At 34.6% G+C, this 26,358-nt stretch overlaps 3 protein-coding genes across 3 annotated transcripts; 1 reads left to right on the top strand and 2 right to left on the bottom strand.

The window, feature by feature from the left end:
- Positions 1-850: 850 nt before the first annotated feature.
- LOC145619454 (GATA transcription factor 7-like) lies at positions 851-2,787 on the bottom strand. The gene is made up of 3 exons (XM_081674144.1): positions 2,602-2,787; positions 2,084-2,410; positions 851-1,903 (listed from the first exon to the last, which is right to left on the bottom strand). Exons 2-3 carry the CDS (start codon positions 2,375-2,377, stop codon positions 1,211-1,213), a joined length of 987 nt encoding a protein of 328 aa, XP_081530270.1. The 5' UTR covers positions 2,378-2,410; positions 2,602-2,787; the 3' UTR covers positions 851-1,210.
- Positions 2,788-8,483: 5,696 nt separating this feature from the next.
- Positions 8,484-18,759, top strand: LOC145619391 (nucleolar complex-associated protein 3-like). Its single transcript, XM_081674074.1, has 13 exons — positions 8,484-8,680; positions 9,264-9,430; positions 9,506-9,696; positions 10,698-10,906; positions 10,990-11,092; positions 13,563-13,726; positions 14,471-14,609; positions 14,769-14,945; positions 15,037-15,173; positions 15,410-15,694; positions 17,350-17,489; positions 17,564-17,661; positions 18,127-18,759. Exons 1-13 carry the CDS (start codon positions 8,514-8,516, stop codon positions 18,607-18,609), a joined length of 2,460 nt encoding a protein of 819 aa, XP_081530200.1. The 5' UTR covers positions 8,484-8,513; the 3' UTR covers positions 18,610-18,759.
- Positions 18,760-21,576: 2,817 nt separating this feature from the next.
- LOC145620396 (GATA transcription factor 7-like) lies at positions 21,577-23,298 on the bottom strand. The gene is made up of 3 exons (XM_081675070.1): positions 23,223-23,298; positions 22,811-23,111; positions 21,577-22,535 (listed from the first exon to the last, which is right to left on the bottom strand). Exons 2-3 carry the CDS (start codon positions 23,093-23,095, stop codon positions 21,846-21,848), a joined length of 975 nt encoding a protein of 324 aa, XP_081531196.1. The 5' UTR covers positions 23,096-23,111; positions 23,223-23,298; the 3' UTR covers positions 21,577-21,845.
- Between the last annotated feature and the right edge of the window lie 3,060 nt (positions 23,299-26,358).

The following is a 26,358-nucleotide window of genomic DNA, read 5'->3' as shown; positions in this document are numbered from 1 at the left end:
TCTTGACACGTTATAAATTTGTGACGTTTATTTAATATTATTTGTGTAGCTTAAGAACTTTAAACAAAATGGAGTTTTAATTTTTTGAAAGATGTTTCTTTTAGAAAAAATTATGATTTTGTTACACAAATTTGAAATAAACATGTCAACATCTATATGCCTCCCTTTGAACTGAAAATTTGGGAATTGCACATGGAAGTTTTGACATAACTTGTAAGCTTATCCTACTAATCCTTTCGGTTAGAATTGTCAATGTAGACGTTACATTTTCTATAAATCATAAATCCATAATGGCCTATTGCCGCGCCTACCTACATAGTGAGTAAGCTTCGAATTTGTGACCTCAAAAGTTTAGCCAATAGTCTAAGGGATCATGGCATGGGACATATTTCTTGGTTGAACCATTCATCTTAAGGGGAGTGTATTCTTTATCACACTCTCAAGTTAAATCCGTACAATCATACTAGTGTCTTGATTGTTATAGGACAAATATCTCGTTTAATACCCTCTTTGAGTAAATAAATAATTTTTAAACATAAAAATAAAAATAAAAATAAAAAATCTAAGTAGATAAATCACATCATACATAATTGAAGAATGACACGTGGGGCATGGCGCCCGTAGTGGGCACTCAAAGTCATAAATTAGCATGAGCACAATAATAATGTTGCACCACCACCACTAAATTTATTTCAAACTTCTACAAGGACTACACTATGAATTTACTCCACTTCGTATAACATAAAGTTTTGATTTTTGTTGCTTCAAAAAAAAAAAAAAAAAAAAGTTTTGATTTTTGAAGTGACCAAATTCTTAAAGGCGCCTAAAATTACACTTGAAAAAAATTAAATTTAAAGTCTAAATAAAAGTATTTCATATATATATATAAAAAGGAGTACTACAAATACTCCACTAAAAGTTAGGTTAAAAAAAATTCAACCTCACTATAAATCAAATTAAACCTAAGAAACTAAAATTAAATATAGGAGTAACTAGTTTAATTGAAACTACAACAAATTTGATCAAACTAAGCAAAAATATTACTGCTACAAAAAAAAAAAAAAAACTAGAAATACTAAAATTTAACTGCCCCCCTAAAATCTGTTACAACTAACCTGCCTACCAAAGCCAACCACCACCAAAATTGTACAAATTAAACCGGGTTAATATATAAACCAATGATCACGAACCCGGTTCATAATTTTCCTCTCTAACTACTCAAAATCGTCTGAGCTAAACCGGTGATCGACTCGGTCGACTCCTTTTTCTTCCTCATCTCTAACACCTTACGGTGGCTATTAGAATGAACCTCACTCGAAAAAGTCGGGCTACAAGCCGGTCTATACTCCGGAAACAATCGACCCGACTTGAACCGAACTCCACAAGCATTACATAACGTTTTAGGACCATTTGGACCGGCCCTCCATTGGGGGGTTTTCGTAACTTGACAATGACTACACCTCCTCTGAACCGGAGGATTTTCACCGGCCGATGAATTCACGGCCGGTTTCTTCTTCGGTTTTTTCATGGGTGGCTTTCCAAAGTTGAAAAGCACGCCCATGTCCTGAACCGGTGGTGGAAAAAACAGTGTTGACACCGGCGAAGATGTAGGCGAAGACGACGATGATGAATCGGTTTTTGGGGGTGAATTAAACACCCAACTCCGGTTCCCGGTTGTCCTTGACCGTTTGCTCCTTGGTTTCACCGGAACCGCCGATGGGTTAGGTATGCACGAGATTCTATAAAACACCGGTTTACTCACCGGTTCAACACGGTTCACGAAATTGAACCCGGTTTTGGTTTTTTGCGCGTCTAAAATTGGATTCGGACATGCAAGTGTTGGCTCAGGGATTGAATCGTCCATCAAATGTGACCATAATTCAAGTTCTTGCACATCATCCACCTACACAATTTTCAATGATAATTAACACAAATTAAAACTTTAAATTTCAATTTTACCCCCAAAAAACATAACATGTAATTCCAATTTCACCCTAAAAAAATACTTTACCCCCTTTAAACCAAAATAAAGTTTAGGACAAGGAAAATAACGGAGGATGTGAAATGACGAAAGTGCCCTTACCGGAATAGCGAGGTCCGGTGAAAAGTTGGTGGAATTATCGTTGGAATCATCAACAGGGTCATGGGAGGAGAGAGAAAAAGAGGAAGAGTCTTTTTCTTCTTCCTCCTCCAAAAGCGACGACCCATCAACATTTTCTTCGTTAGGAAGGTCAAAAAATTCGTCAATTGAGAAATCGTCGCTTGGTAAACCTGCGACGCACCAAATATCGTCGAAAAAACTTTGTGGGTTGTTCGTTTTCATGGCCAATTCCGACGAAAAGCTCGATTTTAGCGCTCTGGCTTCCATGCACTCCATTTTATACCACACAAAATTTTTGTAATTATACCCCTGAAAAATTAAACAAAAACCCACAAAATTAAACATAAAAATTAAACGTTTTTGTTGTCAATTCATTAATTAATTTAAATTATGACCCAAATTAAAGGGCGTTTCGTAAAATTAATTGTTCCCCAACATATACATATTCAAATAATAACAACGTATATAATTAATTAACTGAATTAATTTAATTTATATACCTTGTGAATGAATGAAAATGAAAATGAAAATTGTGGGTTGGAAGAAAGAAGAAGAGAGTTAGAAATAATTTTAGAGAGAAAGAAGAGAGAGAAAAAGAAGGTGGGTAGGAGTTGGGGAAAAAAAAGAAGAGGAGAAAGAACACTAAAAGAAAGGCTAATTCAAGGGCGGGATAGGTGGGTGAGTTAATGGTTTATCTTCAAAAATTTACAACTTTTTTTTCTCTCTCTAACTTTTTATATAATCCTTTTTTTGGGTGTTTTTTGATTTTTGAATTTTGGATTTTGTTGCTAAAATTAATAATTTTATTAATTTTATTTTTAATTAAATTGTTAGGTGTGTGTAGGGAAATTTCTATCTATATTGACATTTTACCAAAAGTGTTTGACATTTTATTGATTTTATTGCCTTCTTTGTGGGATGAGGTTGTCATGAATTATGTATCTTACCTGATTTTACCTAAGCGTGTGGTTTTATATGAGATGTAATAATAGTATAAGTAAAATTAGAGAAGATGCTCTAGAATCAAATAGGTAAAATTAGAGAAGATGCTATAGAATCAAAGTTATTTATTTCGTATATTGGATAAGATATTGTTAATTAGAATCAAATAGGAAACTATTATATGTTGCCCTTAAGGTAAGAAAAATAAAATATATTGAATCAACAAGCCTTAATTACATCAGTTAAAATATATTTTTCGTAATAAATTCTAAGTTTATACTTAATGTTTATTTGTAATTCTAGAGGTTGCATATAGCTCATATACGCAATAAAACTAAGAAGGAACTAGGCATGGCAAAGTCACTACCTTAATAGATTGTTTCATGTTGTTTAATAGTTATGGGAAGAAACTCGTATATTCCTTCAATTTCTAATTAATTATCATATTTGAAATATTTAGAGATTATAAAATTTGTGTAATATAATACTGTGAAGATAATTAGATAAGTATTAGTACATCAAAACATATTCATGTGAAATCTTGCGACTTGTCAAGTTTTTTTTGTTTCCAAGTATTTAAGAACATAAGATAAAACAAGTAATAACGAAAACAGACCACACAATATCTAACGTAGGAAAAATCATAAAAAAAATAAACCCATGAACGACGAGCATGATATGTATAAATGGACACTCATAGAGTGTATGGTGTGGGAGTATTGGAGGATATGTAGGGTTGATACATATTACTAAATGATGTCCAATACCATTATTTATAGGTGATGTATGAAGGTGAAAGAAGTGTGTGGATACATCATCCACACACATACTTTTTAAATTGCCACATAAAGCTAGAATCTTCACAATCATTCGCCAGTTTAAGATTCTTCATCAATTTCTCAATATAAGAGATTGACCTGGCCCGACTTGATGGATTGTTTTTTTATCCCTCAATCTGACTCAAAATCGATCCAAATCGGACGGGCCAATGATTATCTCTATGAAGTTCATACCTCATAAGGCCCAAACATCCTCACTTGATAGGTATCGAACTATAACTCTAATTTGGAGTGTGTTCATATTCACCTGATTTTCACTTATATAAACTTATTAAAACTTATATTAGTTGTAATTTGCACTTGGGTAATCTTTATCAGAACTTATTTTTGTTTGAATTGAACTTATTACACCTAAAACATGTGAGAATAAGGTGAATAAAACATACCCTTAGAAAACTTTTTTTTTCTTTTTAAGTCTAGACCCTATAAAAACTTATCAAATAAGCCGACACTTTATTTATTTATCCTATGCAAATTGAGCAATTGATTATACGCAAGGATGTCAATGGGGCGGGGCGGGGCGGGGCGGATGTTGGCCTTCCCATCCCCCCCATCCCCACCTAATATTTTCATCCCCATCCCCATCCCCATCCCCCGGCGGGTCCAATTTTCATCCCCATCCCCGCCCCACCGGGTATAACTCCAAAACCATCCCCGCCCCACCCCCCACTTGGATATCCATCCCCACCTTATCCCCACCAAAGACCCACCTAATCCCCACCCAAGATCCACCTAATCTCCGTATCTCAAATAAACAATCTTACATAATTAATACGAATTATAAAATAAAACATTCTACACACATTTTTGTGTTATAATATAAGTGTCATACAAAGAATTATAATTAATATTGTATTTCACGTAATTATTTTATAAATAGTATAAAAGTATGTAATTTTGCTTTAAAATATATATAGATGTGGGTATGAGGTGGGGATGGGGCGGGTATGAAGTGGGGCGGGTGGGGCGGGGCGGGGATGGGGCGGGTACAACTTAAAATCCACCCCCGCCCATCACCCATGGCGGGTATGGTTTTTATCCCCATCCCCGCCCCACCACCCGCCAAACCGAGACCCATCCCCGCCCCACTGACATCCCTAATTATACGTAGTACTTTTAGTACTTACTACACTTTACCATGCGATACACATACTTTCAAAAAAAAAATAAAAATTGCAATACGCGTAAACAGTCAAACTTGAAGGCATTTCGATTTATGGCTATGTATTTTCCTTCCAATTTATTTATGACGTAAATTATCAATCCTAAGGAGTTGATGACAAACAACTGTAATGTAATTAAAAAATAAAAATAGTTGTGGAATTTGACTGTGCAATACGGATTCGTAATGCGGGTAGGCCCGAATATGGAAAGAATCCACAGTTCCACGTAAATTTTTCAATATCAATTCTTGGGTCAATCCAACCTAAGTTCATATAGCACTTGCTCACCTTCTTCACCCGTTTTTATAATTGAAAATTTTTCATTGGTAGATAACGAAAACTTTTTATCGGGCCAAATTTTTTTTATACGTAGTAGATCAACTCGATCCATGTAGACAGTTAGGAGAATTATACGGAAATTTTCATCTCAAAGACTCTTTGGAATAGTTTGTCATTTAGACGGGGCTCACATTTTTTGTCAAATAATACTATCTAAACTTAGCAACTTTCTTTGGGAGTAGTCAAATGAGACTATCTAAACTTAGCAACTTTCTTTGGGAGTAGCTAAATTTAGATACCAACTTATTGGTATACATTGTAAAAAATACCATCTCTCTCTTGAAAATACTAACTTGAGTCTCATCATTGGAGAGGGTCTTAAAATCATTGATGGGTCATAAATTGAAAGTGACATTTGTATATTTTAGAGAGTCTCACCATTGAGAATTTAGACTTCATATGATATGAGTTGCTAAATTGAGAAGTGGGTATGGTTTCACCATTGAAGGTAAAAAACAACTCATTTTGTATTTCAATACTCAAACTTGAGTCATGCCGTTTGAGAAGGTCTAAGTTCTCTCATGGAGGCTTCATTTTTCCGTTGCTTCCAAAATTACACCACTTGTATTACAATAATTTATTTTGAGTGGAGTTTTTTTTTCATGGACAGTAGACCGGTTAAAATTTTAGAGGTTGTATAATATTGACTTAATTTGCATATACATTTATGCACTGACTAAAAGTTAGACACATTTTTTGTTTTTTAATAATTAAATAAAGTAATGCATAGTGCTGCATTGCCTGCATATGAGCTTGGCCTTCTAGAATGGAGTATCAAGCTAAACAAAGTAGCTAGTTACTTACAGTATCAATTTAGCATTACAAGTACAAAGTAACATTAGTACAAAAAGAATTAGAGAGAGTATGTACTATGTAATAAAGTTACTAAATCAACTTATATGACTATTTTGTTTATTAAAATTATTTTAAAAACCAAATGAAGTTATGAAAATTAAAGTCAATACGTATCAATTACTAATAAAGAACCGAGAAAGTCCAATAAAACTAACCACACCCTATGATTATTAACAATTTTAAGAAAGACTATATGTTGACTTGAAAGACTCGAGGGTCGCAGCTCCGAAACCTTATCCCTTCAAACTTCTTCAGAGTTTGCTAAAATCATTTTAACTACCAAAAATTTCCCATCTAATTCCAACCAAAAGTAAAATATATGTACATTATCATACACGAAGTACGGAGTACTCCGTACCATTAACAATAAGCGAAAAACGGAAACAAAATCTTTTGATTTCAACGTGTCCAAATTCCCAAACGATCTACAATTAGACGCAATAACTTATTAAAAAAAACAATTTAGATATTTTAAAAAGGCAAAAGCTAACGAACGCCCCCGGAGCGTTGGATAAGCTAACTAAAAGTAGAAGGATTAAATTAAAATCAACAATAATTACACCGCTCGACGCATGATTTTGTCATGCTTTCCCAAATTAATACTACTTTAAGTAATATTTTTAAGGAAAATTTGACAAAAATAACACCACCTTTAGACGATCTTCCAATAATAGCACCACATTTTGATTATTCTAGAATAACACCACTCGACGCATGATTTTGTCATGTGCTTTCCAAAATTAATACTACTTTAGGTAATATTTTTAAGGAAAATTTGACAAAAATAACATCACCTTTAGACGGTCTTCCAATAATAGTACCACCTTTTAATTATTCCAGAATAACACCGCCTTTCACATGTATTTGCCAAAAATGAAACAAAACCGGTTGGTAACCTGTTTTACTGGTTACCTGTGACACGTGTCACAATGTCATTGGTTATTTTTTTATTTAATTTTTTTAAATAAACCTAAGTAATTAAAAAAAATTAAAAATCCCACCACCTAGCCTCCCTGCCAGCCTCTCCCTACCCGGCCCCCACCCTCACCACCGCCCCTCCCCCTCCCCACCCTCAACGCCGATTGACCTCCCCAACTTCCCCCTCCCCTGAACGACACCCCTCCACCTATTCCCCCGCCCTTAAACAACCCACCACCGAAACCCTAGCCTATGAAAATTAGGGAGAGAAAGTCGAAATTGAAAAGGGAAGGAGGGAGGGGGTCGAGCAGGGAAGAGGAGAGGGTGGTGCAAAGGGGTCGAGAAGGGAGGAGGGTGCCGAAAAGGGGTAGGGAAGGGGGTGATGGAAATGGGTCGATAAAGGGGAGGGGGTGCTGAAAAGGGGGTCGGAAACTAGGACGGGGGCCGGGGAGAGGGTGGTTTTTGGTAGATGGTCTTGGTGGGGGTGGTGGATACCGGTGAAAGGTGGTAGATGTCGGTGAAAGTCGTGGGAAGGGGGTTATAATTTTTTTTTTTTTTTATTTTTTTGTTTTTTCAAAATCAAAAATAAAAATGAATAAACTGACCAATCAAACTAGAACACTTGTCCCAGGGTTACCTGTAAAACAGGTTACCGGTTTTTTGTTTCATTTTTGGCAAATACATGTGAAAGGTGGTGTTATTCTGGAATAATCAAAAGGTGGTGTCATTATTGGAAGACCGCCCAAAAGTGGTGTTATTTTTGATAAATTTTCCTATTTTTAATGCTTATCCAATATTCAGAGGGTGTTCGTTAGCAAGATCCCTACTAAAACTAAAATTGCTAAAAATTAACCCCTAGCGCTATCTATTACAACTAAACCTACCAAGCCCACCACCACTACTAAAATTGTACAAATTAAACCGTATTAATTCAAAACCCAAATCTCTCAAACCCGGTTTATAATTCCCCCTCTAACTACTTAAAACCGTCTTAGCTAAACTGGTGACGGAGTCAATCGACTCCTTTTTCTTCCTCATCTCTAACACTTTCATGTGACTATTGGAGTGAACCTCACTAAAAAAAGTCGGACTACAAGCTGGTCTATATTCTGGAAACAATAGCCCTGACTTGAACCGAACTCGACAAGCATTACACAATGTTTTCGACCCATTTGGACCGGCCGTGCGACTATTCGAGTGAACCTCCATTTATTATTCATTAAACGGATCCAACCCATTTATAACTTTGGCGGGTCATGGCTTTTTAATAGGGCTCCAAGGCCTCCAACCCTACCTTCTCTCTCAACGTCCTCCATTGAAGCACACTCAACTTCCTCCATTGAAGCGCATTGAACTATGAAATTACACCAGAAGAAAAAGCTTAAAGTCACACTGCCTCCTGAACTTCCTCCTGAAATACCCGATGAAGATATCGTTGTTTCAGACGAAGATGTCAATTTTGTCGCTGAGAATCGTGCTTATGCTGGCTTTGTTTCTCGTTTGGACACTAATTCCATTACCAAGTATGATTTTTTCTTCAATTTTGATTTGCATTATTATTATTATTGTTTTGATTTTGGAATAATCTTGCTTTTGTAAGATTATGTTTTGGTTATTTGGGTATTTAGTAAATGAAAATTTGATGCTTGTGTTTTGATTTTGGGTAGAGCTGAATAAATTCGATATGACCCGACACACCCGGTCCGAACTCACTTGGATTATCGACTTGATAGTTCCTTTCAAGTGTTAAATAGTATTGAGTGATAGAATATATTGAAGAATTTTGTGGGAATTTAATCGATGGTATGTAGTGAGCATGTTTGAAAAGATAGTAGTTGGAGTTTGCTATGTAAAATAGTATTGGGTGATAGAGTATATTGAAGAAATTTGTGGGAAATTAATTGATGGAATGTAGTGAGCATGTTTGAAAAGATAGTAGTTAGAGTGAGTGATAGAGTATATTGAAGAAATTTGTGGGAAATTAATTGATGGAATGTAGTGAGCATGTTTGAGAAGATAGTAGTTGGAGTTTGTAGCTATGTTTGTAATATTTGTTGTGTTAAGTTGGATATGTGGATGATTTCCTGGTTATGTTAATCTTTGTAGGCATGTTAATCGTGTTGCGAATGCCAAGGAAGATGAGCTGGAAGAACTATATGAGAGACGATTACGAAAGAAAAAGCTTGAGAATAAGGAAGAAAAGGGTATAGAGGTTAATCGTGTTGATGCGCTTCCTGTCAAGACCTTGGATGGGAAGCTTTATTATAAGACAGGTTTGTAATTAACAATTACGTTCTTGGAAATCTGTTCGTTAGTTAGTAGTAATCATTATGCTAAAATATTTGCAGTTCCAAAAGAAGAAAGAAAGCTTGAAACTTCTGACAAAGAAGATGAAAGTGACGAAGATAAAGGTATGTTTAAGTTAACTAAAGCAGAAAGGAGGGCAAAGTTGAAGAAAAAGAAGAAAGACGAAAAGAAGCAGGTGAAGGAACCTGCTAAGTCCGAGGAGGATGCTAAGAACCCTCAGTCTGAGGTTTTGGTAAGGCTTTTTTTTTTTTTTCTCTTCATGCTGTCGATTTGAGTGTTATTCTTTGATTCTCAATTTTTCCACAAAATAAAAAGAGGTCACCAGATGGTTGATATAAAGGTTAATGACCATAAATTCTCTCAGTTATGTTATTTGCACGGTCCAATGCATCACCAAATACAAAATAATGCTAAGGCATTCAGATGACATCCGGCTCCTTAAACCGTGTACATAAAAGCCTTAGAAGTAATTACAATCCTTAACACTGTACTGAGAGGAGCTTTTTTCTTGTTATTTTAATGTTCAATCATCTCTCTTTCTCCATGTGAAAGTCATAGATTCCTTGATGGAAGTGTATTTGGTTCTTCCTTGTTTGCTTATAAAGTGGTATCTGCATTGAGTAGCATACTTCTATCTATGCTTAGTTGCTAATGGGGCTGTGCATGTTCATGTCTTGATGATACAAAAAGTGAGAAGAATTCTAATCACTTTCCTATCACTAAATTCTATCTAGTTAATATATTGGAATCCCTCAAAAAAAACAAGGTTAATATATTGGAAGTCATTTTCGTTACCTCTTGCTTAATGTTGATACATTCTTGTCCTCCCATGCTCTTCAAAATAAAATAAGCATTGTAAGTAGCAATGTGGAAACACTTTAGCTTTAAACTGGGGAACTCACACATTGAAAGGAATCTGTACCCAACCAGTGATGGATGTCCCCAACCCTAGTTTTTGATTGTATGGTTTGCTTTCATGCCTTCTTATGAATGTTTTCAAGGCATAAGCTTCTATACACTCTTAGTAGATTTTATACAAAGTGTCCTGCAAATATTGAATATTAAACCCTAGTTAACTCCCTCATTGAAGACATTGACCAACCGTATATATGTATTCATCTCTGCTAGAGGAATTAAAAATCTATTGTAACATGAATTTGCCTTATTATGGAGAGTGTGTATTCTTTCTCCAGAGTTATTTCTTTGCTACTTAGTTATAACTGTTAACTATAGGCTGAGGTGAAAGAAGATCTCACTGCTGCAGAAGTAGCTGAAACTAAGCAACATAAAGTTGCAGAGTTGGGTACTGCCTTGCTTGAAGATCCTGAGTCAAATATTAAGTCTCTGAAAGAGCTCCTAAGTTTCTGTAATGATGGAGATAAAGATATTGCAAAGGCAGCATTGTTATCAACATTAGTTGTCTTTAGAGACATCATTCCTGGGTAAGACACTGATTTAATATACCTTTGCATCTTAACATGAGGCTGATGCTTTGATTCTTATACATGCTGGCTGTATGTTGCAGTTATCGTATTAGGCTTCCTACTGAGAAAGAGCAAGAGATGGTTATTTCTAAGGCTGTAAAGAAGATGCGGTTTTTTGAGTCAACACTTTTGTTCTCATACAAGGTTTGTTTTGTATATGCAGTTGTTTTGCATGTGTTATTTTAATTTAAAACTAAAAGTAAAAATCAGAATGATAGGTTTCTCTGCTCTCTATGTGCACTGTTGATTAAATTAAATGAGGGAAATGTTTATACCAAACAGTTTGTCCATTGTTATGGGCAATATTACCAGCTCTAAATATATGCTTCCATCTGATTGATTGCCTGTTATAGCAGCCCTCTTACCATAAGAACAAGGCTAGTAACAGCGTTGTTTAATTTGTGAAGCAGTTGGTCCTACCTTTATGTCCTTATTTAATCTAATTTAAGCACATTGTTTAAAGCTGTGAATGAACACTTGACCCGTCAGTACCTGTACTGCCTTACTCCTCTGACTTATGCTGATTTGACTGTCATTTATGTTTCTTGTCTGGCTGGCTTTTGTTTACTGTTTTTGTAGAGGTGAAAATAGTGAAGGTACAAAATTTGATTGTCTTTCTTATTTTGAGGATTATGAGGACTTCTAGCTAGTTGGTAAGATCTGGTTACCTGATATTTGATGTTGAAAGAGGTTCAGTACACTTAATGTTTTAGTTCAGCTATGTTGGAATCAAAGTTTCTCAGGCCTAAATTAAAAACAAAACAAACAAAGCAATAGAGGAACCTTGCATTCGAATTCACATCTGAACTGTGGGGGGTGTGTCGTGGCAATTTGGAGCCACTGATTTGAAAGCGACAATTCAGCGGTACTGGGGTGCTTTGATGTATTTGTCATTTCGTTCCTTGAGGTTAACTCACCTCTCTCACACAATGACAATTCGAGGTTAGAGATTGGAGTCACATGAATGTTTCTCTTAAATAGAAAAGAAAGAAGATGAAGAAAGGTAGAAGATGAGTGATATTGTATGCATCCTTCTTCTTTTTTATGAAAACACTGAATAAACAGGAGGAGAAGAAGTGTATGATATTTTTGATCACCAAATTCCTTAATTAATGAAAGTAGAATAACTATTATTGAACTCGAGAAAATGAAAGGTTTCCAAACCTCCAAAAAAATCAGGAGATAATACTTAGAATATAACTCTAGCGTAATGACAGGTTTTTAATCTTTCAAAAAATCAGGAGATAATAAACAGAATATGACGGAATAATACCCAATTATTGACATTAATCACGGCATTAAGAATAGCCATTGAAGGAGAAAAGCTTTTTGGAAAAAAAGTGATCACTTTTTTTTACCTTTTAATCACTATAAAAGTGATTTGTTATGTGCCCAATAGGAGGTAAAGAACTTTGTAAACCCCAATTCTTTTCCTTGCATGCCTAACAGGGTGAGCAACCAGCCTATAGTTTTTTTTTTTTTTTTTTCTTCTGGTTGGGCCACTTTGCCCTCAGGCAAGACCCAATATCACCTTTAGCAAACTTTACTCCAACAAGTTTGGTTGACATTTGCATGGGGTGACATGAAGCTATGTATTTTTCAGAATTTGTGATAATTCCCACTGTAGTGTAACATTTCACTTTCAAATTGCCTTAATGCTATCTAACTATGTAGGTTGCATTGGGTCATTTCACTCATCTGTCTTATAAAACTACAAATAGTTGCATTGCTTTCTTGTTTGCATTGGCTTGGGAGTATAAAATTCTCTTCAAATTTGGGAGCCAGTTTGCTAGCTCTGTTAAGTATAATAAAGCTGCGAGTCACATACACATTGTCGGAAAAAAATGAAATAATTATAGAGAATAAGAGCCGACTGGCTTAGTGACTACAAATTTGAGAATTATAAGAAAGAGTTTGGAGGGAAGAGAATGTTATTGGATGAAATAAAGTGTTGGTATTCCTCAACGGATTGGATCGTTGATATTACATATGAGCATAACAATAAATATTAATTTTACCTAGTAATTTTTTTGGTTAAAGACCGATGAGGACTTCCCACTTTGTCACCCACCTAGTACTACTCTCAATCATTGTGGCTCATGTAGGATTGGTAGCGGGAAACCCATTGGCGGAGTTAGCAGTTTAGAGTCACCGTGCAAAATAAAAGAAAAGTTTCCACTCCGATCTAAAATATGTCCAACTACCTATATTATTGCTTTGAAAACGGCTGAAATAGGCCATGATTCTCTCAAATTTAGAGAGATGAAACATAGAGATGATAATCTCATGGATTATCGTATTTGATTAAAGGCCTAGATTCAGGTTATTTATAAAGAATTAATAAGGGTTCAGATTATTTATCCAAGTTACTTTCAAAAACTAAAAAATCACAAAAGACAGGTAGTTGTAGGATTTGACCTCTCCCATATACTTCGACTCCCTAATTTGACATACTTTAGTTGCATTCCTTATTCATGAATTCGCTTTCTAAAGCAAGGCTAATTTGATGTATCAGCTAACTTGTCATGAAATTGATTTGTCTAGTACATCCTTGTATTACTTTAGCCTTCAAAATGATCGAGAAGAAATACTTATGCTTTTCTTTTGTTTTCAGGCTTATCTGCAGAGGCTGTTTACTTTACAACCGCTCCCTGAGTTCAATCGCGTAGCTGTTCGTTGTCTCTGCACTTTATTAGATGCGCACCCACATTTCAATTTTCGTCAGAACATAATACCAGCTGTTGTTAAGTGCCTGGCTTCTGCAGATGATGTTGTGAGGTTTGTTTTACCCTTATCCATCTCTGCCTCTCTGGCTTTATGTATCTGCAGTCTGTTATCAAATGACTGTTTCTGTTTCAATTTCATTTTAGAACACTTTGAGCTTCTTTTCCCATAAATAGTGTGGGTTTAGCCTAAAGCTGTTATCACACTATACCAACATAATTAGTTATTAGATCATAGTCATTGCGTGTCCAGCAACATGATAGTGGGTACTCATAAGAGTGCGGTGTACATTGTGGTCTGCAAGGACAGTACATTTATTATTCAGTGGGCTTGGTTGAGCGGTTGAGGAGAGCTTAAAGAATTTGATGCCATGACCTATACGTCACTGATAGATTGCAACTTCCTGTATCGGCTACAGTAGGTCATGTCCTATAAAATCAATGCTTTAATTGTTTTTGCTGGAGTATTATTTTATGTTTGGGCTGGAGCACATAGGTTATTGTGTTGGATATCATCTGATGGTTTGTGGAGTGATTTAATTTGGAAAGCAATGCTTAACACAGTAGTGGTTTGATTTAAATCTGTCGGGTGTAGAATTGCCTGTCATGTTGGGTTTTCTTTTAAACTAAGTTTTTCAGTATTAAATTTTCAATATTTCTGTTGTTTATGTTTTAAAGTGTTTTATTTTAAGTAATAATTATTCTACATGCTAAAAGATAGGTGATTTTTAGCATTTTAGTCATACTTAAATTGCACATTATGTTGGTGTTTACATGAATGACGTTTAACCTTTCATAGGAAGCTATGTTCTACTACAATCCAGTCTCTTTTCAAAAATGAGGGGAAACATGGTGGAGAAGCAACTGTTGAGACCGTACAGCGGATTTCAGATCTTGTTAGAATTCATGATTGTCAATTGAACCCGGACTCTATTGAAGTAGGTGTCTTTTCACTTACATTGCCTTCTAGATGTTACTCGATTTTCGGGATATCTCTTATTTGCATGCATGTGTCTCACTTTTTTGTTGTTGTTTTGTCTACCAATTCCTTTCTAATTAAACTGTATTGCATGAACTTGGGCTATTCGTGCATTTAGGTATTCTTGGCTTTGTCATTTGATGAAGATCTTGCAAGGTCTAAAAAGGCAGATGAGGATGAAAAGCGTAAAAGAAAAAAATATAAGAAAGGAAAGAAGTCCGAGGAGCAAACTCAACCTACAGCCAGTGATAAGAAGAAAAATAAGAAGGAGTTACTATCAAAGACGAGAGAGGAGGTGTTTGTTTAATGAAAACTGTCCATCACATGCAAATACTGTTGATTGATGTTTTGTTTTTGCTGTGTCACTAAGTCTGAAATATGAACAGGTAAATGCTGATTTCAAGGCTGCTTCACTTGCCCAAGATGAAACAGAGCGAAGGAGAATGCAATCTCAGACGTTGTCTGCTGTGTTTAATACATACTTCCGTGTTTTGAAGCATACAATACAGCCAGATACAATAAGGTGTGATTTTGTTTTGTCATCTTATTAACTTTGCTCCACTTTGGGCCAAAGGAGAAGTTGAGAAAATTTGATCTTTAGATTGTATGAGAGTGGAATTAAAGAGACTTGACATCTCCAGTCAGCTATTATAGTTTATTGCAATGTTAATTACATTGGCATGTGGAGTAGCATTGGCAAAATTATGAATTCCAATAATGATTTAGATTGGTTAACATCTTGATTTTGTTCTTGGACAGGTTAAATAGAGCTCATCCACTACTTAGCTCATGCTTGAAGGGATTGGGGATGTTCTCTCACCTAATTGACATAGATTTCATGGCTGATCTAATGAAGCACCTCAAGATTCTTGCTTCTGGCACTAATCTGGATAATTCTGATAATTCTTTGACAGTCTCTGAACGGATAGAATGCTGTATTGTTGCCTTTAAAGTTATGAGGAAGAACCTCGATGCTCTGAATGTGGATTTACAGGAGTTCTTTATCCAGCTTTACAATCTCATTATCGAGTATAGACCAGGAAGGTTAGTACTTTACATGCTTTCATAAATTACATAAAGTCAGATGCTCATTTTATTATAATACATCAATAGAGGCATGACCACTCGCATCGGAGGTTCATGTGCCAATCTCCCTCATGGTGAGAACCATCCGTTGGTGGAACCATGCTTATTAAGTTGACCATTATTTTTTTGTATCAACTGAACATTTATGTTGTTCCTATATTTATACACCTACGCACCAGGATACCTATAGGTGGACTTAAAACACATACTTCCTCTGTTTATTTACTTGTTCCACTCAAAGTTTCATGCTGGTATGCATAACTTTGACCGTGAATATCTTTGATATTTTTTTAGTAAACTTTATAAAAGTTGATACTTTGAAATGTATATTAAGACTAGTAACATAACCGCTCATGACTATGTAGCCTTATAACTAAACATGGTCAAAGAAGAGCATATGAATAGTATAAAGATACAAATGATTGAAGTAATAAAAATTTGAGGAACTATACTAATTTATCGTTTATTTACTTCAAACTTCAACTATGGTACTAGATAGAAGTATCTAAATATGATATACTACATACGAAGTATATAATTAAAATTCACAGTAGATTATAATGCATTATATATAGGTATATTGCTGTGTTGATCCAAAAGTTACTGGTTGAAAAAAAAAAAAGTTGCATGAATTGAATTAAAACAAAATTGCCGATGATGAAAAGTTGGGTTGACAGTGTAAAAATGGAGTTCACGATTAAAATAGTTCCCATACACAACCCTTTATCCCACAAAGACCCACTATCTGGTTCTTCGACTCCATGAAGATCTAATCAGTTTTACGTTATTCGTATTTTTGTATATAAATTTCTTCCTACCCTTCATTGTCCCACTGGAGGGAACACTTCACACTTCTCACATTAGTATTTCATAATCTTTCCTCCAAACTATTCAGCTTGTCACATGAACTCGACATTTAACACTCTCTTCTTGAATGTGTGTCTGCTTGTGGAGCATGAGGAAATATTGCTGTGTGAGTGGGAAGACGACAAAGCATAGTTGAGGGATACTTACACATGTTGCCTTAGGAAGATTTTCTCTTCGTGGATCTATTTTATTTTTTATACGTCATAATTGCATTAATATGAGACAAAGTATTAAGGTGAAATTCTGGTAATATTTCAGCATATTCAAATAATGATAAACTAAATCAGAGCAATGATTGGGACTTCTCTGATGCTTAACCTTCATAAAGGTGGATCTCTGGGATTATTGTAACACTTTACAAACACTGGGATGGAGAAACAGTTTCAAAACTCCGAACTGTAATGAGACATAAGAGGAAAGATTAGTGCTACTATAGAGCACAATAAGAGAGGTTATGAAGAGGGTATAGCAAGGAAAATATAGCTAGTTCAAGGGTTTTTCAGACTTTCATGCTTAAGTTTAAAATGCTCCAATCCAATGGGTTTGATTCAATAATTAGCAGTTTGTTTCAGGCTGCATTTTTATGATCAAAAACCAAAATATTTTGGTTTATTTCCTCGTCATATTTTCTGGTTGACAGTATGTTTGCTATGTCCTAGGATCTAATTAAGTGTTTATTATTTTGAATCATTGGAAATTTAATGAGTTTGAGATACCTTAAAATCTCTGTTATATTGATGATGCAGGGATCAAGGTGAAATTTTAGCAGAAGCTTTGAAGATAATGCTATGTGATGATAGGCAACATGATATGCAAAGAGCTGCTGCCTTCATAAAGCGTTTAGCGTCTTCCTCCTTGTGCTTTGGTTCTCCAGAATCCATGGCCGGTCGGTTACTTTCCCATTGTTTTATGATCCAAGTTCCTGAATGTTTAGCTAATTTTTGACTTTCATCTTTCCAGCACTCGTCACTGCCAAAAACCTTCTGCAAAAGAATTTCAAGTGCCGATACATGCTAGAAAATGATGTGGGAGGTGGCTCAGTATCAGGATCAGTTGCGGTATGTATACTTTTATTTCCAACAATTATGCTTAACAATATGAAGAAAAAGGAACACACTGGCACTACCGATGTTTCCCTTTTATGTTCCCCAGAAAAATTATAATCACAAGAGAGAGGGAGTGCACCGTCTGAATAATTATTTTCTTCATTTTCATATAGTTTAACTCCATTCGTCGTGTAGCACTGTAATTTTCCAACATATTACAGAAAGATTAAAGCTGAATGCTTCTATACAGACTCTCCTTGGGCTAGGTGGGATTGGAGGGAGAAGACAGACTGTGTACACTGCTTTATCCAATTATTGATACAGCAACAGAGAAAATTTTATCAATTAACTCTGTATCTGTTACTCGTGATGTGCTCAGTAACAGCAAAGAAACACTTGTAGTTTAATGGACCATATTGATTTAGTTCAATGGACCAATAGATTGTCAGGGTAATTATTATTCATGTTGTCCTGCAGAAATATCAGCCATATTCCTCTGATCCTCACCTGAGTGGTGCACTTGCTTCTGTCCTCTGGGAATTGAATCTGCTGTCCAAGCATTATCATCCTACTATTTCAACCATGGCTTCAAGCATCTCCAAGATCAATACTTCTTCGAATCAAGTTTATATGCCGACTGTTTCCCCTCAGCAAGCTTATAAGGAGGTGCTATTGGAGAGTGAACTTTATAGCATAAAGAGTGACATAAAGTTGAATAATAAACGAAAAAGAGGGAACAATAATTTGTTGGGAGATGATGAAACTTCTTTAGAAGTTGATGAGGAAGCCTTGAGGGAGAAGCTTTCAGATCACTTTACTGTTGTTCATGATATAGTGGAGAATGAGAAACTAAGAAGGGAGCTGGGTCTTACTACACTGTCCCTGCAATTGCATGAAGAGTACAAAAGGCATAAAAATAGTAAGCGGGAAGGATCAAAGCAAAAGAAGAGGAAACAATAGGCACCGAGGTATATTATTTTTGGTCTTCTTTTTGAATTTTTATTAGGAAAGATCAAATTTTTTGAGGTTGGTTGTAAGATCTGAAATTTTCTCAGTTTGAATACAGAACATTTCGGAAGGAATGTAATTTGTTAATTTGCGTTGTGTTTATTTCCTTGTACTTTTCTTCTGTGTGCTATGTCATTATATATATCAATATATGTTGCCTGGGAAATTGGCAAGATGTTATACGAAAGGCGAAGTATTGTGTATTACTGATTGTTGTTCATAACCATGGACTATGGTTCTTTAATCCTTTAGGTTTGGTGTTTTGGCGGCTCGTCTCTACTTGAATCCTATGAGAGCGTTGTCCCTTTAATATTTTGTTACGAGTAATTAACATCCTATTGAAGTTTTTCTCTAATTTGTTTTTTTTATTGTTTTTTTTTTTTTTTGAAAGGGTTTCTCTAATTTGTTTATAACCAAATAGATTTAGATAATAGTGAGATTTTTTTTTTATTTATTTAAAGCTTTTAAAAATAGGGAGAAGTATAAGGAAATTTTCATCTCAAAGATTAAACACTACTCCGTATTTGGGATAGTTTGTCATTTCAAATTTTCTCATGGAGGCTTCATTTTTTCGTTGCTTCCAATATTACACTTGTATTACAATAATTTTATTTAAGGAGTGGAGTGTTTTTTTTTTTTTTTTTTTTTTTTTTTTTTTTTTTTTTTGGTTGGTAGTAGACCAATTTTGATTTTAGAGGTTGTAATGTGACAAATTAATAGAGAAAGAGTGAATAGAATAGCTTTTGTATTGCTTGTTTATTATTCATCAATAGGTTGAGTATTTATACAAAACCTAACCTCATAAGATAGGAAACAATATTCCTAAAAGATATACTTAAATAATATCTTAACATATAATAAACCTAAATCTATTATTCTCTTAATAAGATCAATACGGAAAATATATCACACATATATTTTCCGATATTATCTCTAACACCCTCCCGCAATCGTAACGGCAGTAACACGAACGTTGCGATTGGAAATTCTTCAAATTGTTGAAGCCGAGATGCACACTCTTGTGATGTCGCCTTCGAATTTTGTTTTTTTTTTTTTTTTTTTCAAAAATGAGAACGTTCATCTTTTCGAACTCATCAATCATCAATCAAACAGGAACGTCATTCTTTTCGAACCTGCAAATATAACAATTTGTGGTTTTTCCAGAGCAAAACCAAGCTCCAATCAAATATTTAGTTTTTCAGAGTAAACCACACTCAAATTTCTTTTGGGTCTTTCAGAGTAAACCACACTCAAATTTCTTTTGGGTCTTTCAGAGTAAACCACACTCAAATTTCTTATTGGTTTTTTTAGAGTAAAACCAAACTCATATCCAAAGGAGCAAAATCATGCTCGAATAAACTCACAAAAAAGAAAAAAAAAAATTGCACAGCGGAATTTTTAGGTAAAATTTATGAATCCCGCCGGTGAGTTTAATTTTCTAACCCACCGGCAGGGGGGGAATTTTTGTGAAGTATCCCAAGATCTAACCTGCTCTTGATACCATGATAAATGCGGGTTTGGGCCGCACCCGCAAACCAAGAGAGAGAGTTCACTTCACAAGATCAAAGGAGGTTCCATCCCAAAACCATATGGCAATAGGAGGAGTAGCCCCTTAGCCTTATAAAGTGTTTAACTCTCTCTTCTTAAACCAATGTGGGACTCTTACATGTGTTACTTGGTGGGATATACTTCAACACTCCCCCTCACATGTAAGATCCCTTTAAACTTAAGGATCACTTGATCCAATTCAATTTTGGCCCAGAATACTTAATGCCATTAAAGGTCCCAAACTTTGGGCCTGACAATATACTCAAACCATTAGAGGTCCCATACCGTGGGCCTTGCTCTGATACCATGACAAATTAATAGAGAAAGAGTGAATAGAATAGCTTTTGTATTGCTTGTTTATTATTCATCAATAGGTTGAGTATTTATACAAAACCTAACCTCATAAGATAGGAAACAATATTCCTAAAAGATATACTTAAATAATATCTTAACATATAATAAACCTAAATCTATTATTCTCTTAATAAGATCAATACGGAAAATATATCACACATATATTTTCCGATATTATCTCTAACATAATGTTATATTATTATATTGACTTGATTTGCATATACGTTTATAGTATTGACTAAAAGTTGCATACAATTTTATTTTTAATAATTAAATTAGAATAATGCATAGTGCATGTGAGCTTGGCCTTCTAGAATGGAGTATCATACTAAACAAAATAGCTACTTATCAATTTAGTATTGCAAGTACAAAGTAACATTAGCACAAAAAGGATAAGAGAGGGTATGTACTACTAGTAAGTACGAGTAGTATAATTATTAAATTAACTTATCAGACTATTCGTTCTTTAAAATTATTTTAAAAAATCAAAGAAAGTTACAAAAATCAAAATCACTATGTATCAACTAATAAAAAACCGAGAAAGTCCAATAAAACTAACCACACCCTATGATTATTATTTATTAACAATTCTAAGAAAGACTAGCTTTTGACTTGAAAGACTCAAAAGTCCCAGCTCCAAAACCGTATCCCTTCAAACTTCATTAAAGTTTGCTAAAATCATTTTTAGTTTTAACTACCAAAAATTTACCATCTACTTCCTACCAAAAGTATAGCACATCTACATTATCATACACGAAGTACTCCGTACCATTTGCAATAAGTGAAAAAATAGAAACAAAATCTTTTGATTTCGAAGTGTCCAATTTCCCAAACGGCCTAAAATTAGATGTGATAATCTATCAAATAAACATTTCAAAATTTTAAAATTTAAAGTCTAAATAAAAATGCGAATATATATATATATATATGACTAATATGAGTAGTAGTGAGACTACTCGTACTCCACTAAAAGTTGAGGGAAAAAAAATTCAACCTCACACTATATAATTATATAAATCAAACAAATTAAACCTAAGAAACTAAAATTAAATTATAGGAGTAACTAGTTTGATTAAAACTACAACAAATTTAATTAAACTAAGCAAAAATATTACTACTACTACTAAAACTAAAATTACTAAAAATTAACCCCCCCCCCCCACCCCCCTAATACTATCTATTACAACTAAACCTACCAAACCACCACCACTACTAAAATTGTACAAATTAAACCGGGTTAATTCAAAACCCAAATCTCTCAAACCCGGTTCATAATTCCCCGCTCTCTAACTACTCAAAACCGTCTGAGCTAAACCGGTGACGGAGTCGGTCGACTCCTTTTTCTTCCTCATCTCTAACACCTTCCTGTGACTATTCGAGTGAACCTCACTCGAAAAAGTCGGACTACAAGCCGGTCTATACTCCGGAAACAATCGCCCCGACTTGAACCGAACTCCACAAGCATTGCACAATGTTTTCGACCCATTTGGACCGGCCCTCCATTGCGGAGTCTTAGTCACTTGACAATGGCTACATTTCCTCTGAACCAAAGGATTATCTCCAACCGAAGACGCTAAACTCGGTTTTTTCTTCGGCTTTTTCATGGCCCGTTTGTTATTAAATAGCAACCCCATGTATTGAACCGGTGGTGGGAATAAAAGGGTTGATACCGGCGAAGACGTTGACGAACACGATGATGCTGAATCGGTTTTTGGGGATGAACTAAATGTCCATGTCCGGTTCACGGTTGTCCTCGGCCGTTTACTCCTTGGCTTCACCGGAACCGCTGATGGGCTTGGGATACACGACACTCTGGTTAAACCCGGTTTACTCACCGGTTCGACCCGGTTCAAGTGAGTGAACCCGGGTTTGGTTTTTCGGTTCTCTAAAATTGGCTTTGGGCATGCAAGTGTTGGTGAAGGGATAGAATCGTCCATCAAATGTGACCACAATTCAAGCTCTTGTACATCATCAACCTACACAATTTTTTCCATAATAATTAATAACCATAAATTTTCAATTCTACATTTCTACCCATAACAACAAATCATTTCAACTAAAAATCATACCCAAAAAATCAAAAAAAAGTTTCAACACCCCCCCCTTCCCCCCTAAAAAAAAAAAAAAAAAAATTTGAACTCATACCCTAAAATTTCAATTTCACCCCCACAAAAAAAAACCATATTAAACCCAGAAAAATTAGGACAAACAAAAATGGAGGGGGGAGTGAAATGACGAAAGTGCCCTTTACCGGAATTGCAAGGCCGGGGGAGAAATTGGAGTTGGAATCATCAACAGGGTCATGGGAAGAGGGGGAAAAAGAGGAAGAGTCTTTTTCTTCTTCTTCCTCCAAAAGCGAGGAAGCATTAACATTATCTTCATTAGGAAGGTCGAAAAATTCGTCAATTGAGAAGTCGTCGGTCGGTAAACCTGAAATACACCAAAAATCGTCGAAGAAATTTTGTTGGTTGTTGGGTTTCATGGCTGTTTCCGACGAGAAGTTTGATTTTAGCGCCCTTGCCTTCATGCACTCCATTTTTATAATTATACCCCTGAAAAAAATTAATAAAACCCAACAAAATTAGACGTTATTTTTGTAGTGGGCGTTACAGGAAAAATAATTTAAATATAAATATAAATAAATAAAAATAAAAGAAAAAAACCTGGTGAATTGGAATGGTGGGTTGGAAGGAAGAAGAAGAGAGTTAGAGGAGAGAGAAAATGAAGGTGGGTAGGAGTTGGGGAAAAGAAGAGGAGAGAGAAAATGAAAGGCTAATTGAAGGGAGCGGGATATGTGTGTAGGGCTGGCATTTTGACCCGAACCCATTTATGTCCGAACTATCCGAATCCAATGTTTGAAATAAACGGGTTATAACTTGTAAGTGGATAAATTTGTTTGCCCGTTTTATGTAAGGGTGTTTTACGTATATACCCTAGATATGAATTTCAGGAGTTTGGTTGTGAAGCGCCGCTCACTCCATGCTTCTCTCATTCTTTCTTACTTCATGGCTTTCCCGTTCTTTTTACTCGTGACTTTTTGCAACTGTTTCGTTCTTTTCACCGTGATTTGAGTTGTAACACCAAACCCCGGTTTATCACCGTGATAATTTTGATAAATTAAAGTATGAGTATTCGGTGAAGTAGCTATTAATTACTATAGTTATTACATACGGAGTACTTGGAAAAATTACTATACGTATCATTGAAATAATATTACCCGGTACTTTTATTGTTTCATATTATAGCTGTAATCGAGAAAGCGAATAGTTGGTTAAAGATTTGTTTTCAATTCCAGTAAGTCCTGAAGTTGGTTCTCATCATCTATCCATTTGCACAATAAATACCAAAAAAAAAAAAAAAAAAATACTACTATCAAAATACTCCGTATTATAGCTGTTATTATCATGCACTACACTTAATTTCAAGGGAAAAAAAATCATGTAATACGCGTGAACAGTCAAAGTTGAAGGCATTCGGATTTATTAATTTGCCTATGTATTTCCTTCCCATTATGACGCCATAAATAATTCCTCAAAGAACCGTAATTAATTAATTAATCTACTGTTCCACGTAGATTTTTCAATATTGTATCATTATTGGTCCAAGTCCAATCCAACTAAAGTTGTGTCCCAATGTCACTGGCTCACCTTCATCATTCTTTAATTTCTTTTTTTTTTTTTTTTTTTTTTTTTGGTGGCTCCAAAACTACTCCGTATCACATGTATTGCAATAATATATTTGTAGTTTATTTTTTAGGATGTGGTATATACTTTTATCTTGGGTAGTAGACCGGTTTATTTTTTGGAATTTGTATTTTATTGACTTGATTTATATTCGGATTACAGAGTACGGAGTATACGTTTATATGCATTGACCGAAAGTTACAAGCCTTTTTTTATTCAATAGAAATATACGGAGTAGTTTGGTGCATTCTTTCAAAAAAAAAGAAAAAAAGAAATGCTTGGTGCATGTAACTTGGGCTTCTAGACTCTCGAGCTAAGCATGTTGGCAATCTACTTATCTACGTAAGATTTAGCAATTTACCATTGCATGTATATATAAACAAGTATTAGTGCTAAATTCGTTCTTTAAAGACATTGCCGCGTTTTAACTTATATAATACATATTAAAATTACTTCATGTTGTGTTTCCCTTAAAAAAAAAAAAAAAAAAAAAAAAAAAAAAAAAAGTTTAGATAAGATAAATTCATGAAAAATATACTTTTTTTCGTCCACTTTTAATTGCACCACTTGAAACTTTACAATATTCACATTAATTTAATTTGTATGTTTAGCAAAACATAATCATGTGGATCTTGATAGATTTGTCTTAATTTTAAATTACACCATATCTGATTTTTATATATATTTTTTAATATCTACAATTAGGGCGTATTCGGCAAAATATGGCTGTGAAGGTAGCTGTAGCTTTGGAGGCATCTGTTAGCTGTGTAGGTAGGTGTTAGCTGTGAAGATAAATAATTTAGATATGAGTGTTCGATAAAGTAGCAGTTGACTAGCTATTACATATAAAAATCAATATTTTATTTTTAAAACTATAGATTAAATTTTCAACAGCTACCTCAAAAGCTACCTCTAATTTTAAAAGCTAATTTTCTAACTTTTCACAAAAGCTAAATCCACCACTAAATGCTATCCTAACCACTACCTTACCAAACACTTACATTTTTTGTTAAGTAGTGGTTTGACCAATTCAAACCACTAAAAGCTACCTAAAAAGCTACTCAAAAGCTAGCGCCGAACACGCCCTTAGAGGTGTGAAAGGTTAAAATTATGCAAGTTAAAAGTGAACCAATAAAGTTTTTTTAGTATATTCTAATAACAAAACTATAATCCCATTGCTAGCTATTAAGTTTAATCTACAACTAGTACTCGTATAAGTTATGATTAGTTTTAAAAAGGTTTCTTAAGTTCATACAGGAGTTTTAAAATTCTTAAGAGAAAGAGTAAAAAGAAAAAAACAAGACGAGAAGGAAGGATGCTTTTTCCCTCATAAATCACAACAATTTTAGTGACAAAGCTACGAAGGAAAGTATATAAAGATTTTAAAAACTATGTAGAGTACGGAGTATTTATACTCCATTTTTAAAAAGTTATTTCTGTTTGTATAACGATTATTTGACAAAAAAACAAACTAACAGTTTAAGCTTTTAAAGATGAAAGATATACTCCAAACAAAGTATTCCATATAATTTAATAATTGTATGCATGTATCATCACATTTCCATTACATATTATTCAAATCACGTGTTAGGCATTACTCCATATAGATTAATGAGACGGAGGAAGTAGTACACAATGTGAATAGGGTAATGGCATCGAAGCCAAATAAAAGAGCAACTATAAGCTAAGCCATGTGAAAAATCGACATCAAACCTAAATAAACAAGCACGGATAAGTGTAAATATAAAGTTTTTATAGACCTTGGTTATCTAAGGATAAAGGAATATAATACTCCAACACTCCTACTTGATTTGTGAATATGGCAAAAAAGTGTCAATTCTTTACTAATCATCACTTAGTTGGAAATGAAGCACGCAACAAACCTTTAATGGATAATGATAGAAGCTCCACCATCTTTATTTTTATTTTTTTTTTTTACTTATTTTTCATAAAAAAAAATGTAAAGAAAAAAAAAAGGAAAGGTATAGGAAGAAATGCCTTTTGGTTTTTTCCCTTCACAAATAACAACATTTTTAGCGGTAGATTAATACTTCAATTTTTACATTTAAAAGAATTAAAAGTAGGACTTTCAATTAAGTTGGCAACATCACGTGCT

The sequence above is a fragment of the Chenopodium album genome, chromosome 27 (assembly GCF_948465745.1).
Source record: "Chenopodium album chromosome 27, dcCheAlbu1.1, whole genome shotgun sequence".
NCBI lineage: Eukaryota > Viridiplantae > Streptophyta > Magnoliopsida > Caryophyllales > Amaranthaceae > Chenopodium > Chenopodium album.
This window is presented reverse-complemented; position numbering and strand designations above follow the sequence as displayed.